This window comes from Pyricularia oryzae, chromosome 2, assembly GCF_000002495.2.
Source record: "Pyricularia oryzae 70-15 chromosome 2, whole genome shotgun sequence".
NCBI lineage: Eukaryota > Fungi > Ascomycota > Sordariomycetes > Magnaporthales > Pyriculariaceae > Pyricularia > Pyricularia oryzae.
Window position 1 is genome coordinate 7,899,981 of NC_017850.1, and position 14,174 is coordinate 7,914,154.

Here is a 14,174-nt window from a genome sequence, read left to right on the forward strand (position 1 = left end):
ATGTCTATCTTGACTTGGAGACAGTTTGTTAACTTTGTGAGCCCCAAGTTCTTGAGCAATACCAGACTTGAGGAGTACAACGTTAATTGCACGCTTCATATCAACAATTATGTACATATATTTGTCTTTCGATGATGGTAGTATGTTTATACATAGCAGCCGGCACCGGCCGATCGGACTGTACCCACCTTGGTGCCACTTATACTGACATGGGAAGACAAGAGGACGCGCGGCCATCTCGATTGTCAGCTCTAGATCTAGTCCTGAAATGGGCAATTCGGTACATTACTGCCGTGGTTGTACGATAGGGCTAAGGATCGGTATGCCCATTGTTGTGGCAGATGCGTGGGGATGCTGAACTAGATCGGGCCTTTTTTTTTCCCCTATGTGTAAAAAGTAGGTGTTCAGCCGCGTGCGCCTTGACTAACACAGCACGTGGCAGCCATATGCCACTGCGACTATGGAAGGTGAAGATGGTTTTAGAGGCGCAACGGTGAAGCGGCGCTTAGAGATTGCGGCTCCCTTCCGCGGTCAGCTCATGTCTGACGGGCATGGTACTCGGTGTGTGTCAAGACTGATGACACGCAACCAGGCTCGGGTGCAAAAGCAAAAGGAAGAGCAAAAAAAGAAAGAAAGCCCAAACCTCCACCTCCGCACAGCGGGTAAGGCGATAAAAAGCAACTCAACATGACGGGGCAAGACCTTCCTTCTTTGGCAGCCAAGCAGCATGGGATCCAACCAGTCAGGACAATAATTGCGTGGTACAGGCGCTAATTTCCGTCACTGTATCAAATAAAAGGGTTAGGGCTTGTGACCTGGACGCGAAAAGAAAGGTCTCGCGTTTCTTCAAAGCGACTCCAAACGTACCAAGGGTCTGGTCTGGTCTCTTCCCCGCAACCGTTTGGCCCCGCTTCCAAACTTCAGGCTGTCGTTTCTTCATCCAATCCGCACAAGAATCGGCTGCCGCGGCTCCTCCAAAGAACCCCACTTTAATGTCCTTTCCCCAAACAAATGTGAAGGCCGCATCCGAACCACCGAGTTCGAGTTGTTTACGAAGTACGTGAACAACTAGCAAACGGCAGCCTCCATCAACGATCCTACATTTCTGGAAGTTTGGATACAACAGAACGGAAAGAAGCGCTTTTAGGCGAATTCTCCGTGCAGCAGCCAGGAGGATTCCCGGGCCTGTGACTACGGAGCGGTACGCACGCCGGACGTCGCAAGAGCAAGGAAGCTCGGAGCACAAACGAGGCCAGCAGTCAGTCAGTGAGGGGAACAGAAAGAAACGAGAAGAAGATTCCCAGAATGCTCAGAATTTGGTATTCCTGACAGGAGCTAGCTTTGTTCAAATAAGCTCCGCTTGGATTAATTGTCGGCTCTACAACAACAAGCTAGTTCCCGATAAACTAATCCTGTCAAAGTCGGGCTGTATTTTTTTTTCTCTGCTGCCGGAGCATCTCTGCCCGGCTTGCCTGTGTGGGACGGTGGGTTTGAGCGCACGCACTTTTGCGTGTTCGGACCACCCTCGACCCCGTTCTCTGGCCCATCATTGCACCGAAAACACCGTGAATAGTCAGTCCCGACTTTTCTCGCTGCGCTGCGGACCCCTCGGCACCTTCGCGCCCGTACTGCCGAAAGTTGGGCCCAAAATTGAATGAGCAACCTTAATACCTTGCTGCGCTGGACGGCAAGATGCAGACCGATCTGCGCCGTGGGAGCAGCGGGAACCATCAGTCGTCGCCCGTCGCAGATGGCAATCGGGCAGATGCTCAGAACAACAGCGGCGATGAGGGTCAACCCCTCAGCGATTCCGACAATGATCTTGACGACCAGGTTGATTTGGTTCGGAACGGCAAGCGAAAGAGGCCAATTTCAGTCTCGTAGGTTCTCTTGCTTTTTTTATTACTCTATTTTAACATACCGTTGGATTTGCTTGACGTTCGATTCCATTCTTGGCCTCAAATCTTGTCGTCTCTGCCTGCCCCATCAAACTTTCACCATCATCTCACTCCTTCTACCACTCACTACCCCAGTCTACGTATCCTCACTTTCTTATACAATTTTAATTATGGCAATATTCTCCTCAAATTGGAAATTTGAAAACGTTGAATCCCATCGCTAATAAACGGCCACTTAGGTGCGAATTGTGCAAGCAGAGAAAAGTAAGTGGTGTTCCTAGGACCCTGCTGTTCTTTCCTTGTACACTGGCAACCATCAGTGTGCATGCAGTACATTGCGATGTTTGCTATCGTCATCCGCTTTTGCCGTGTTTCTTTCATAACAGATTTTCATCATTTGTCCACACGATCGAAAGAGGTTTACTTTCATATCGCGCTCCGCACTAACACTCGTAACCTTGCAGGTAAAATGTGATCGTGGACAACCATCATGCGGGTGGTGCAGTCGCAACGGCGCCAGTTGCGAGTACAAGGAACGCAAAAAGCCTGGTCTTCGTGCAGGATATGGAAGGGAACTTGAGCAACGGCTGGACAAGCTCGAGGCGATACTGCGATCGCATCAAGAGATCCTTCAAACCTCAATGGACGGCGGTAGCAGCCATCTCCCAGGTCTCCATCATCCCAAAGCACCCTCCAGCGTTCGAGGTAGCATCCACAGCCTACCTAGTGACCATGGCACACCAAGAGAAACGCAACCCCCTCCGTTTACTAGGTCCGACAGTTCTATACGGACTCCTCAGGCGGAAACGGCTCTCTTCCTGCAAAAGCCGTCATCTTACCCACCGGCACCATCCGCACAGCACCACTCACAGTCAATGGAGTTTGGATTGCATCCACCAACGCCAACCATGCGCGATGGGTTTCAATCCCAGATTGGCCCTCCAGCTGGCATATCCCCTACCAACTCCCATAGCCACATCCGTGGCACAAGTACAATGTCGAGCGCAGCATACGATTACTACAACCCAACAAGTACAGCTTCAACAACAAGCAGTCATCCTCATCATCAGTCGCCATCTACAATGACGCAGAATCAGGCACAGATAGCATCCGACCACGAGCTACCCCCATATGATCTATTGTACGCCCTCGTCGACCTTTACTTCAAACACATCAACACCTGGTGCCCAATATTACATCGGAAAATGACGCTTGCCGCCCTCTTTGACTCTCCAGTGCCTGAAGAGACGGACAAGATACTCCTTCATGCTATCGTGGCTACAACGCTAAGGTACTCTTCCGATACCCGGTTGACCGAAGAGAGCCGACGAAGATACCATGACGTCTCCAAGAAAAGGGTCCTATTGTATGGCATGGAAAACTCGTCGGTTAAATCTCTACAGGCACTCGTCATACTTGCCTTGGACTTGTGTGGTGCCGGCAATGGGCCACCAGGCTGGAACATAATGGCACTGATCACACGGTCAGTTGTCCAGCTCGGATTGTCGGTGGAAAGCAACTCGTTCTCCGTCTCGCCAAACTTTACCTCTATTTACACTTTACGGGCCATGATACTGCCGGAGCCGAGAGACTTTATAGAAGAAGAGTCTAGGCGGAGGCTTTTCTGGATGGTGTATCTGCTCGACCGGTACGCAACCATCTCGACTGCTTTTGACTTTGCGCTCGACGATAAAGAGATCGATCGGGCACTTCCATGTCGAGACGACCTCTGGACCAAGAACCAAAAGGTCGAGACGAAAAGGTTTCGTGCCAAGGGTACCAACCCACAACACGACGAATCGACAACCCACGAATACGAGATCAACAAGCCCGAGAACCTCGGAGCCTTTAGTTATTACATTGAGATTGTGACGATCCTTTCTCAAATCCACAAATTCCTCAAGCAGCCTGTCGACATTTCGGCGCTCAGTGACGTCGAGCAGTGGCAGATGCGATACAAGGAGTTGGATAATACCTTGACGAACTGGAAGTTCAACCTGCCCGGCGAGTACTGCAGCATGGCTAAGCTGTTTCAGCCCGGAAGTGCCAAAACACTCAACTGTGGCTGGGTCATGCTGCACGCCACCTATCATACGGCAACCATCCGGCTACATTCATCTGCGGCGTACCCGACCACAAGGTCACCGATTTTCACACCATCGTACTCGGCATCACAGCGTTGTCACTCGGCCGTGGAGAACATAGCAGCCCTGGGCGAGTTTGTGCTGACCAACAACCTCTTGCCCAAGCTGGGTCCGCCATTCGCCTTTACACTGTGGGTAGCTGCACGGGTTCTGCTGGTCCACGGCTCCACGGTCGAACACAAAGTCAGCCCACAGATCGGCTTCTTTGTCGACGCCCTCAAGGAGATGGGCAGGTACTGGCCGGTGGCCAGGCGGTACTGCGAACTGCTGCAGAGAGTGCTTGACGAGTACCACGACAGCGCGAGGCACGGAGATGTGGGCTTCACGCCGAGCAGCGTCAAGATCTTGGCGGACATGCGCCGGACGGCGTTTGATCTCGACTTTTTGATCAGTAGACAGCCACACCAACAAACTGCAGCAGCACATGGCGGCAGCACTGGCGCGGCTTCCCTAGCGGCTCCGGCAGGTGCAGCGCCGACGGCTCAGGGCTTTGGCAGCAGATACCCCAGCATCACGCCCGCGCGGACGCCGCAGCCCAACGAGCTCGAGTACCTCGACGTCTTTGACTTTTTCAACTATCCGCGACTGCCTCCCGGTGCACCGGCGGAGGGCAATGCGAATGCGCACGGGAACGGAGCTGGAAACGGCAACGGGGAGGGCGGCGGTGGCGAGGGCGGCGGGGAGGGTGCGGCCGTCGTGCCAAGCAACGAGTTCAATATAACGGATTTCATAATGGACGTCAACAGGGATTGGCTGTTCAAACAGGAAGGGACTGGGAACTTTGTCAGTTGAGACACGTACGCCCGGCAATCCTCGCGGGGCTGATTTGGACATTCATGGCATATGGCATGCGATACTTTTTTGTCAGTCTGTGTAATATGGATGGATACCTTTGGTCGCATTTTGCGCTGCATCACCAAATCTGTTTCAAGTGCTCCGTGTGATCATTTATGGTATATTCTTGGCTGGACTCGTAAGTCCTTCTCATCCTACTCTTAGTAACCACTCACAGGATCGGCCATCAACTCGGGTATACCGTTTTATGAGTTGCCCCCCCCCCTGAATGCAGCGGCATCATGGAGCGTTGTTTTCGTGTTCTCATCGTGATCACCCGGGATTGGACAGATCAGGGCATTGTTAAGAACCACACGCTGTGCGCGTACGGGATGGCCATGAGGGCCTCGAAGGTCCCCATGTCGGAGATGCGCCCATATAGCCCGTGTTTTTGGAACAGCGCCACCATGCCACGGCCGGCCATGGCGCGCGCCAGAACTCGTCAAACGTGCACAGCTGCACAAGCGCAAGCTCGGCGCGGGCATCCGGGGCTGTGCAGAACCCTAGGTCGATCCAGTTGTCCCCGTCGGCGGCCGGATGGAACCCATTGCGGATTTGGGCGTAGAAGACGACTGCTTTGTATTTTTGGACCGGCTGGAGGTCGATCAGCGGGACCTTTTTTATCCTCGGGGCTTAGCAGCTGCTCTTGGGCGGCCTCCAGCATTGACAGAAAGCTCGGCCCGTCGCCGTTGGCGCGGAAGCCCTCTACGCTTTCCAGCCATTTCGAGGCATCGCCGCATCGGGGAAAATCTCTGGGTCATTGATTTGGCCACATCGACGGAGCAACATCTCTTCCAGCTTGTCCAGCCGGATTGCCTCTCGGAGCTCCTCCTCCTCCACTCCCCAGTCGACGATCAGCGTGCAGTAAATCTCGAACAAACACAACCGGTCCTGCGCGCGGCCAAGGCATAAAAAGCCAAACTCTTTGCATCCGCGACCGACAATCGCTCTCCCTGAAGAGCGATCTGGGGTCACCCACATGACTGTTGAACAACGTTCGATAAGGGCCCGGTATAGGCTGAGCCGGGGCTGCAACTGTGGGCTTCTTCTTCATGTTCCTAGCTGGCTGACCTCCCACGGCCACTTCTTCTTTGAGCATACGTCTCAGATGCTGGACGGCATCATTAAGGCTTTGCTCGGCCCGGCTGCAAAACCATATAGGGGAAGGTAGTGTCCATTGGGAGTAGATCTTTTCCGTCGTTTCCGCGGGCAGCGAATCCTCCAACCTCCTTGATCATATGGCCGCACAAAAAAGACACGTCTTCTTGCTCACACCCAGGTACTGAAAGACCTGCAGGTTGCGACCCAGCCCATCGGTGGAGCCGGGGAGGTATGCCACCAGCGTCATCTCGGCGTGGACGGACTTTGGCGTCTCGGCCTGGGCCACTGCCACATCTCGACGTGACGGGGTGCTGGGCTCTCTTGGAGGAGGATCTTGACGCTGCGGAAGCCAGTCTGCAGCTGTGCGAGACCTAGTCACCTAGAAAGGCCTCGGCGCCTTGCATGGGCCGATGAATCAATGCCAGCTCTTGAACGAATAGCCGCAGCTTGCTTTTCGTCAGGCTGGCCTTTGATATTGAGTAAAAGCCGGTGCTGTGTGAGGCATGGTCATGAGCCATCGAGACAAAGTCCCACACGGGCAAGCGGCTAGACACGACATCACCACAGAACTTGTTGAAAGATTTCATCACTGTCTTGCCAGCCTCGACTCAGACGAGCTCTCTAACATGGTGACAAATGCGATCCTTGTAATACTCGACTAGGGCCTTTTGGAGTTGGGGGATCGGTTGAGCTTTGAACACGTCTGTTTACCTTGGCGAGATAGGCATTGATTAGTCTTTCACCCCTGGAATTGTTCCAATCTCTTTGAGCGATAGATAAGGTGATGTATCCGTCAGAAGACACTCTTCCAGGGGCCCAGCCAGAGAGTCTAGGAAATCGATGGCTACAATGATAACCTGCTCGTCACTATAGGCCATCCCCGTGCTCGTGATCAATTTGGGTCCATTTTGTAGCATAGAAGCTTGGCAAGCCGATAGAGGAAGCCCTGACATTCCATACCGTCCACAGCAAGCCTAGCTGTTGAAACTTTATATGGCGGTTAATTCGTTGCTCATTTGTACTAACATTTCCTCGCTGTCAGTTCGGCGGGGGAAATAACATTCATGATTGCAGTGCCTGTAAGCCTGGTTTCAACTAGGCTAGTGAATTAACGAAATTGTTTGTCAGTTAGACGTAGCTGCTCCATTTTCTCTGGTTGATTTTGGCTAACCATTGACCATCTTTTTACGGGTAAAAGTTTAAAACCTGATCGGCTGTGACATTCCTAGCTGCCCAATCACAAGAATTGCATTGTTACTCTCGTCTCTATATTCTCATTATACCTCTTGCAAGTATAAGCCGGAGGGAAGTAAAAACTTTGATACTCGTCTCTTTTGCTACCAAGAAGCGGGCATCGATTATCGGACGAGAAGCTAATTCATACGATACAGACATTAGAGGACTCATAGCACCAGCCCACTCCTACAAGTGACTTGGCTTTGAATAATCAAACATGATGCGATTACATTACATTAGAACATGCTATAAATGATTGTGAATACATTTGACGTTTACCTTTGGATGCCCACCACAGAACGCTAGTATGACTATGAATAGTCACCCCACGAAAGCAGAATCAGTATACAGATGTGAGAATTTCAGATTCAAACATGCCTTGAACACGACAATGTTATTAAGATAGCTACTCCATGACAATACTCAAGCCTGATCCTCTTGTGCGGGACTTGTGGTACAACACTGATTGTCTAACAAACGCAGCTGACCACACTAAGCCCATTATGGATAGTCTCATGTATAACCATAAACAAAGCATAGTCGTAAACTCGTCTAGTGATTTTGTCATCCTTGACCAGTTTTCCTGCCATTTCCTAGACTAATACACTTGTACACGATGAACGCAAATCAAACACCAACCTCAACTCGACAAAAGAAATCGTCATCATCAGAACAAAACAAATAAAACGCTGGAATCGCTCATTCGTTCCGTAACCTTGTAAAAAAAAAACAAAAGTCAAAAAGTCCTCACTTGCGACTCCCATTCAGCACCTTGTTCAGAATGACACCCCCGAGCGCCGCACCAGCCTTTTGCCTGACGGGGTGGTCCCTCATGCCATTGTCGACGACCCTGTTGATGGCGGCGGCACCCAGCGCCGCCGTCACCACGCGCCGCCCTTTGCTCCCGACCCAGCTGCCCGGGTCGTTGCGGATCTTGAGCGCCTCCACCCCGCCCGCCGTCAGCGCCGCCGACGCCGCCAGCCGGCTCAGCGATTTCCCCCTCCCCTCGTCGTCGCTGCTGCTGCGGCTTCTGCTCCTGCTCCTCCTCTGGCTCTTGTTGGCGCGCATCTCCCCGCCCGTGCTGTGTCTCCGGTGCGCCGGCCGCTGCCGGTGCCTGGCGTCTCTGTCTCGGTCCCGTTCTCTGTCCCGCTCGCGGCCCCGCTCCTCGTCCCTGTGGCGGTGGTGCTCGCGGCGCGGCTGGTCGTGCGATCTGTGCCGGCGCCGGTCGGAATTCCTATACCGCTCCGAGGCATCCCGGTGCCGCTTCCGCTCCACGCTGTCGTCGCGTCGGTGGTGCGTGCTGCGGGCGCGGGAGACCTCGTCACCTCGCCGGCGGCTGCTGCTGCTGCTGCTGCTGCTGTTGCTGTAGCTGTACTTGGGAGGAAGGTAGTCGTACGACCGGGGCGTGTCGTCAAAGTGCACGCTGCGGTCCCGCGTGCGCCGCCGGTCGTCTCTGCCATGGTGCCGCGGGTCGTAGTGGTAGTAGCTGTTGTCGTCGTAGCCGTCATCGGATTCGTCCTCTTCGTAGTACCGGCGACGCCGGTCGCCGTAGCTGCTGTGGCGCCGCGAGTCACTCATTTTTTTTATCTCTTTTTTCTTTTCTTCCCTTTCAATTTGTCGCCTTGGACAAGCTGGTCTTGTTCTCCTAGCCGTTTTACTCGAGTTATGGGCTATGCTGGCAGATCGACCGTTGGCGATGCGAGAGCCGCTGCCGATAAAGCCTGGACAACGACGTGGTAATAATACAGTCTGTTAAAAAGGCCTCTCCTTTTTTTCTAGAATCTCCATGCAATAATAGTTTAAATTTATTTGTAGCTCAAGACCCCTGATGTGTCGTTCCAAAACTCTCCTCTCAAGCGGGCTTTTCCCACACTGGAATAGGGTTTTTTTACCCATCCCTTTGGAGAGAACCCCCTTGGTTTTACAGTGTCTATCCCAGTAAAAAGTACTCAAGCATTGATGGGGGTAGGGTGGCGAACGTCATAGCCAGATTTTGCAAATTCTACCAAGGTTCAGGGAGGAAACATAGTCTAGAGAACTTGGTTTTTTGGACCCTCCCCGTTCCCCATCTGACGTAGTCCCGGGTGGATCGGCACGGTCTCGGCGGGGCCCCGGCCAAGAGTCTAGTTTGGACTCCCGGCCCCCCATAACCATGTCTGTCATCTTGATATTTCCGCGGTGTCTTGTGCAAGCTGTGTTGACTTTTGTGTTGGGAAGGCATACTGCTGAAGTTGTGGTGTGTTAGTCTGATGGGATCAAGTTCATTTGATACCATGCATGTGAATGTGCAATTGATCATTGCGGTCAAGACCTTCAATCTTCACGAGAGCTAGAAAAACCCAACCTAATTAATCACTTGATGTTCGAAAAGAGATTTGGGCAAAATTTAGGCTCCCTTATTTAACGGTTCTGTGCCTATAGACAACCACCAAAGGGTAGGCAGCGCGATATGGAGATATAATATCCGTGACAAAATCTTTGCGAGCTTGCAAACTTGCTTCAATCCACCCTGCAAGAACATTGATAAAAACCTTCGAAAAGTCTCGCACCGCTTAAAATTGTCTAGTGAAGCCATCGAAGAACATAGAGAACCAACCATACTCCAGCATACAAATAACACTTCCTGTCTGGGCTTAATCCGAGTCAGAGCCCTCGTCGCCGATCCCCAATAGCGTCTTGTCCAAGTCATCCAGACCGTCTTCTTCAGCCTCGCCCTCGGCTTCCACTCCATCCATCGCATCACCATCCACGTCACCATCACCCTCCCCGTCACTGCCACTGGCCATGCCGAGTAGCAGCTTGTCGACGTCCTCCAGCTCCTCTGCATCCTCTCCCGTGTCTCTGAGCTTAGACTGCCGTGCCGGCCCTGTACCATTAACGGCTGGCTTCTTGCTGCGCCTATTTGCACCCGCCGGGCTGGCAGTGATCCTTCTTTTTGCAGCACCATTGGCGAGGCTGCTTCCACCCCGGGCACCACCCCGCCGCCGCCGAATCTGCGCTCGCGGTGTTAGCGCCGAGTTGTGATCGATTTGGAAGCTTTCATCCTCGTCACCCATGATTGAGTCCTCTGCGCCTGCCATCATCGTCGCATCGCCGTCATCCTCAGTCTCGTTAGGGTCTTGATCGTTGGCCGTCGCGTCGGGCGGTGGCACCAACCGCTTCCTCTTGATGGTTGGGACATGAGTAACTGTGCTGTCGTCTGCGCCCGAAAGGCCCCACCTCTCGAGCCGCCTGGCGGCCCGCCGGAAAGCAGCTGCGTATGACGCCGCCTCCTCCCCAAAGTCGTCCTCCTCGTGCACAAGCGGACACAGCCCCCCGAACCCGCGTGCCCTGTAGGGGGTCTTCTTTCCTCCGATCACGGCACAATGCAACGCCGGGTCCGGGTGACTGACGCCAGCAGCCGCTATTCTTTGGTGTTCGATGAGCGTCTCCTCGCCCTCGCTGTCCTCGACCGGATCCGGCATGGCAGGGTGGTCTGCGTCGGGCCCAGCTCGCAGTCTGCAGACGGCGCGGAAGATGGCACCATCTAGTCGCCGCGTCTTGCGGGCGTAGTGGTGCTGCTTACGCACCCCACGATCCAGGATGTGGTTAACGCGGGCCGATCGATTGTGCTCGACGGCGATCTGATGTGCTGTGGGAGGCCGGGGTTTGCGGCCCGTTCCACCAACCTCTTTGGGTTCTGGCGGGGCAGGCGATGATGCCCCCTCGAATATCTGGTATTTGAGCGCTGCACCCGGCCTCTTGCCTGCAGCGGATCCAACAGGCCCAGCAAGCTGTCGTGGTGTTGCTCTCGGAGGAGGAGTAGAACGTGTACTATCCATATCCGACTCGTGCCGCGAGGGTCGCATTCTGGGGAGCACGGCGGGGCTGCCAGCGGCGAGAATCTCGTCTGGCCCATTAGGCATAAAGACCCTCGGCCGCGCGCCGCGTTTGCTCTGGGTGTCCGTCACGAAAGCCTTGTCAGCATCGATAATTTTGGCACGCATTCGCTTCTTCTCCTCGCCAAACTCGCGCTCCTCGGGCGTATCCACGTTCTCCGGTGGGTCGCCAGGCTTGATCAGCTCGAGCTTCGGAACACCTTGGTTCGCAACGTCGAGACCGTAGTCCACTCCGGCACCAAATGGATTCTCCTCGCAACCCTCCTCGGTGAAGTCCGATTCCAGGTAGAACCACATCATCCACAGGAAGGCACGGGCGCGCGATGCTGATGTGAACTGTGGCTTCATGACAAGATCTTGGAATTCTTGGTCCGGAGGAAAGTGCATCTCGGCGATTTTCGGCGCGTTGGCCGTAATGACAAAGAGTAGGTTGACCGGGTTCGTCCGGGGAACGTCCAGGCTCTTCACACGGTCTAGGGAGTTGGGTTCGGCCCTGTCTTCGGCTCCTCCCTTCAGGATGGACTTGAGACGAGGTGCATCTTGTAATTGCTTGTATGTGTTACTGTCTTGGTGGGCTTGGAGTGATGGAATCGAATGGTATGTGCGCAGCTGAGCTCGCATTTCGGGAAAAACTGTCCAAAACATACACGATTAGTTACTTGAGCAGGTAGGGTGTGTTCAAGCCCAAGAGGGGGCGATGCGCCATCACTCACAGTTCAGAGTCGTGTTCATCCTGCCAATGTTCACCAGCAAGCAGACCATAGCCATACCCTTGGCGGCCTCGCGATCACTAAGCAGCTTATCGCGCAGGACCTTGCTGGTCTTGCTGCTCCTCGACATGGTGTCGATGTAGAGATCCGCGAAACATTGTGGGCCCAGGCGGTCTTTTTCGTAGCTGTTGGTAAAGACCTTGTGCTCATCGTCAAAGACTGCCTTGAGGAAGTCATATTGAATGTCCTCACGCCACAGCGGCTCGCCGTCGTTCTTTTTCAAATGCCGAATCTTGCCGGCCTGGGACGACGAATGTGTAGAGTCGACCTTCCCCGAGGCGCGGCCTTTGCGCTTTTCGGTGGGTTGAGGCGTCGAGTCTGCCATCCTCGTGTCTTCGTCCTCGGTTGCTTGCGCGAAGGACTTGTTGTTGTCACCGTGTCCAGGCGAGCTTGGAGCCTCGTTGTCGTTGTCGGACATGGCGGCGGGAGAACTAGGAGAGGCCATGATAAAAGAGGAGGGGTGCAAGAGTGAAGGAAAAAAAAAAAGTGATTAAACCTTGATTGGCAGTAAATCAGGACAAACGGACGAAGGTTAGGGGCTAGATGGGACGGATGGTGCGACGGCGAATGACGACAAGCACCGGGCCCAGAAGCTGCAAGCCAACACTCAAATCCGTGAACACGACGATACGTGTGTCATCTCGAAATGCACAATCAATCACGAGCGGGCAAATGAATTATTGGTTCGGGGCTTGTCGATCAAAATGACTGAACGATTGATGACAATTTTTATGTGTTTTGTCGTTGATGGAAGAATTGTGCTCGGCAGAGGTTTGATTGCTAATTTTGGTTTTGGTTGCAAAGCGAAAGCAAAGCTCGCTGTGATCAGGTACGAAAACTTTACCCGGTATGCCAGGTTGGTGGTCGTGCGAGGACGCGACGGCCTGTGGGAGCGGGAGCACTACCCCATCGCGTTGAATTGAATGAAACAATTTCTGGGCGTCAGTCAACGACGCTACTACATTACGAGACCTTGCGATAGGAGAGTTCCCGGGACCGGAACAGCAGGGACCAGTCCCAGAGACCATCAGCTGACGTAACATGACATTGCCCAATAGGAGGTCTGTGTTGCGCCAAACATGCTTTCTCGTACAGGGATGAGCTTCTGACTCGGTTTGCCTCCAATTTCTAGGACCAACGCACCGGCGCGATGGTACACATCGCCAGCTAGGCATGTACTTCGCAGGTAGCAGGTAGGCTTGCTAGAACAGTGAAGCTGGATTTGTTGTTACTTCATTCACAGCCAACAGCCAACTCGCACCTTCCGAATGATGCTAGGATTCGGGAAGCTTGTTGAACAGCGCTCTTTCTTTCAGTAACCACTTCATTCACCATCGCATCAAGGAGGAAATCCTTACGCTCGCAATGACTTCCATTCTTGGCATCTGTTTTCCAGATGATTTACGCGGACAGTCCTGTGCTTACAGTCGCACATGAACCAAATCGAAACCCTTCACCAGACTCTGTCGCCTCTGTGGGCAACTTGAAGATCATCTTTATTCCCCAGTCTCGGGCGAAAATCTGGTGAGCATACATACGGCTCTCAGCCATAATCCCGGCCCATGGCAGGTAGAAGTCCGCGACCGCGACCGCTACTTAAATTTGACAATTTTTTCCCGCATCTACGCGCTACGCAAATCATCCAGGCCCTTGCCGCCCTCGAACGCGTCAAGCCCGCGCTTGCACGATCGGCAGCCTCTCCACGTCTACTTGGAGTGCCCGAGCTTGGTGTGGATGTTGCGCTTCTGCTCTACGCGTCGCGTGCCTTCGGGATGATCCTTGGCAGAAGGGTACATATATCAGTCGGATTCGTGCCTTGGCCAGCAGAATCAATGCTGTGGCAAATCTTCCCCCGTAGAGACTGGAAAAACGCCTTCGTCTGTCGGATGCTAAAAATTACTTTTGATGGATTCTCCCTGGTCTTCGTGTCCTGCGGGTTACACCTTTGGATGGCTCATAAGCGGTCATCAAGCATTTCGTGCAAGAAACGTATGATAACATATATGGTCTGTAGCCAGGTCTGTGCGGAAGGGTGCCCGTCCCCTCCATAGGTGCGACATCACTCAGCATGCCGTCAGTGGCAAGAACATCGTCCATAGCAGACCCAAAGGATGAAAAGAAAAACATCCAGAGGCCGCACATCCACCACGACGTCCTCAGCAGACCGTCGGCAAGGATGAGGTGAATGTGGCTTTCTTGCGAACGCCAAAAAGCAAGAGGCCACAGCGACATCTGCCCAATGCCGTTGTAACTTGACCGTATATGTAGGTAGGCAGGTACCTATACTCTATGGACGAATTGCTGCCTTTATCG

General features: G+C 53.4%; 5 protein-coding genes across 5 annotated transcripts; 2 read left to right on the top strand and 3 right to left on the bottom strand.

Moving 5' to 3' along the window:
• Positions 1 to 691, top strand: MGG_15952 (uncharacterized protein; the record flags this gene model as incomplete). The annotated part of the gene is made up of 2 exons (XM_003715713.1): positions 1 to 111; positions 443 to 691. 2 exons carry the CDS (start codon positions 1 to 3, stop codon positions 689 to 691), a joined length of 360 nt encoding a protein of 119 aa, XP_003715761.1.
• Positions 692 to 1,068: 377 nt separating this feature from the next.
• On the top strand, positions 1,069 to 5,095 carry MGG_08314 (C6 transcription factor). The gene is made up of 3 exons (XM_003715714.1): positions 1,069 to 1,880; positions 2,138 to 2,162; positions 2,363 to 5,095. The coding sequence occupies exons 1-3, from the start codon at positions 1,693 to 1,695 to the stop codon at positions 4,832 to 4,834; spliced, it is 2,685 nt and encodes an 894-aa protein (XP_003715762.1). The 5' UTR covers positions 1,069 to 1,692; the 3' UTR covers positions 4,835 to 5,095.
• Positions 5,096 to 5,179: 84 nt separating this feature from the next.
• On the bottom strand, positions 5,180 to 6,564 carry MGG_08313 (uncharacterized protein; the record flags this gene model as incomplete). Its single annotated transcript, XM_003715715.1, has 5 exons — positions 5,180 to 5,501; positions 5,586 to 5,767; positions 5,856 to 5,987; positions 6,150 to 6,262; positions 6,357 to 6,564. The coding sequence occupies 5 exons, from the start codon at positions 6,562 to 6,564 to the stop codon at positions 5,180 to 5,182; spliced, it is 957 nt and encodes a 318-aa protein (XP_003715763.1).
• A 1,004-nt stretch (positions 6,565 to 7,568) lies between these two features.
• MGG_12471 (uncharacterized protein) lies at positions 7,569 to 9,127 on the bottom strand. Its single transcript, XM_003715716.1, has one exon. It carries the CDS (start codon positions 8,789 to 8,791, stop codon positions 7,961 to 7,963), a length of 831 nt encoding a protein of 276 aa, XP_003715764.1. The 5' UTR covers positions 8,792 to 9,127; the 3' UTR covers positions 7,569 to 7,960.
• A 447-nt stretch (positions 9,128 to 9,574) lies between these two features.
• Positions 9,575 to 12,817, bottom strand: MGG_08312 (uncharacterized protein). The gene is made up of 2 exons (XM_003715717.1): positions 11,805 to 12,817; positions 9,575 to 11,723 (listed from the first exon to the last, which is right to left on the bottom strand). The coding sequence occupies exons 1-2, from the start codon at positions 12,304 to 12,306 to the stop codon at positions 9,847 to 9,849; spliced, it is 2,379 nt and encodes a 792-aa protein (XP_003715765.1). The 5' UTR covers positions 12,307 to 12,817; the 3' UTR covers positions 9,575 to 9,846.
• Positions 12,818 to 14,174: the final 1,357 nt, after the last annotated feature.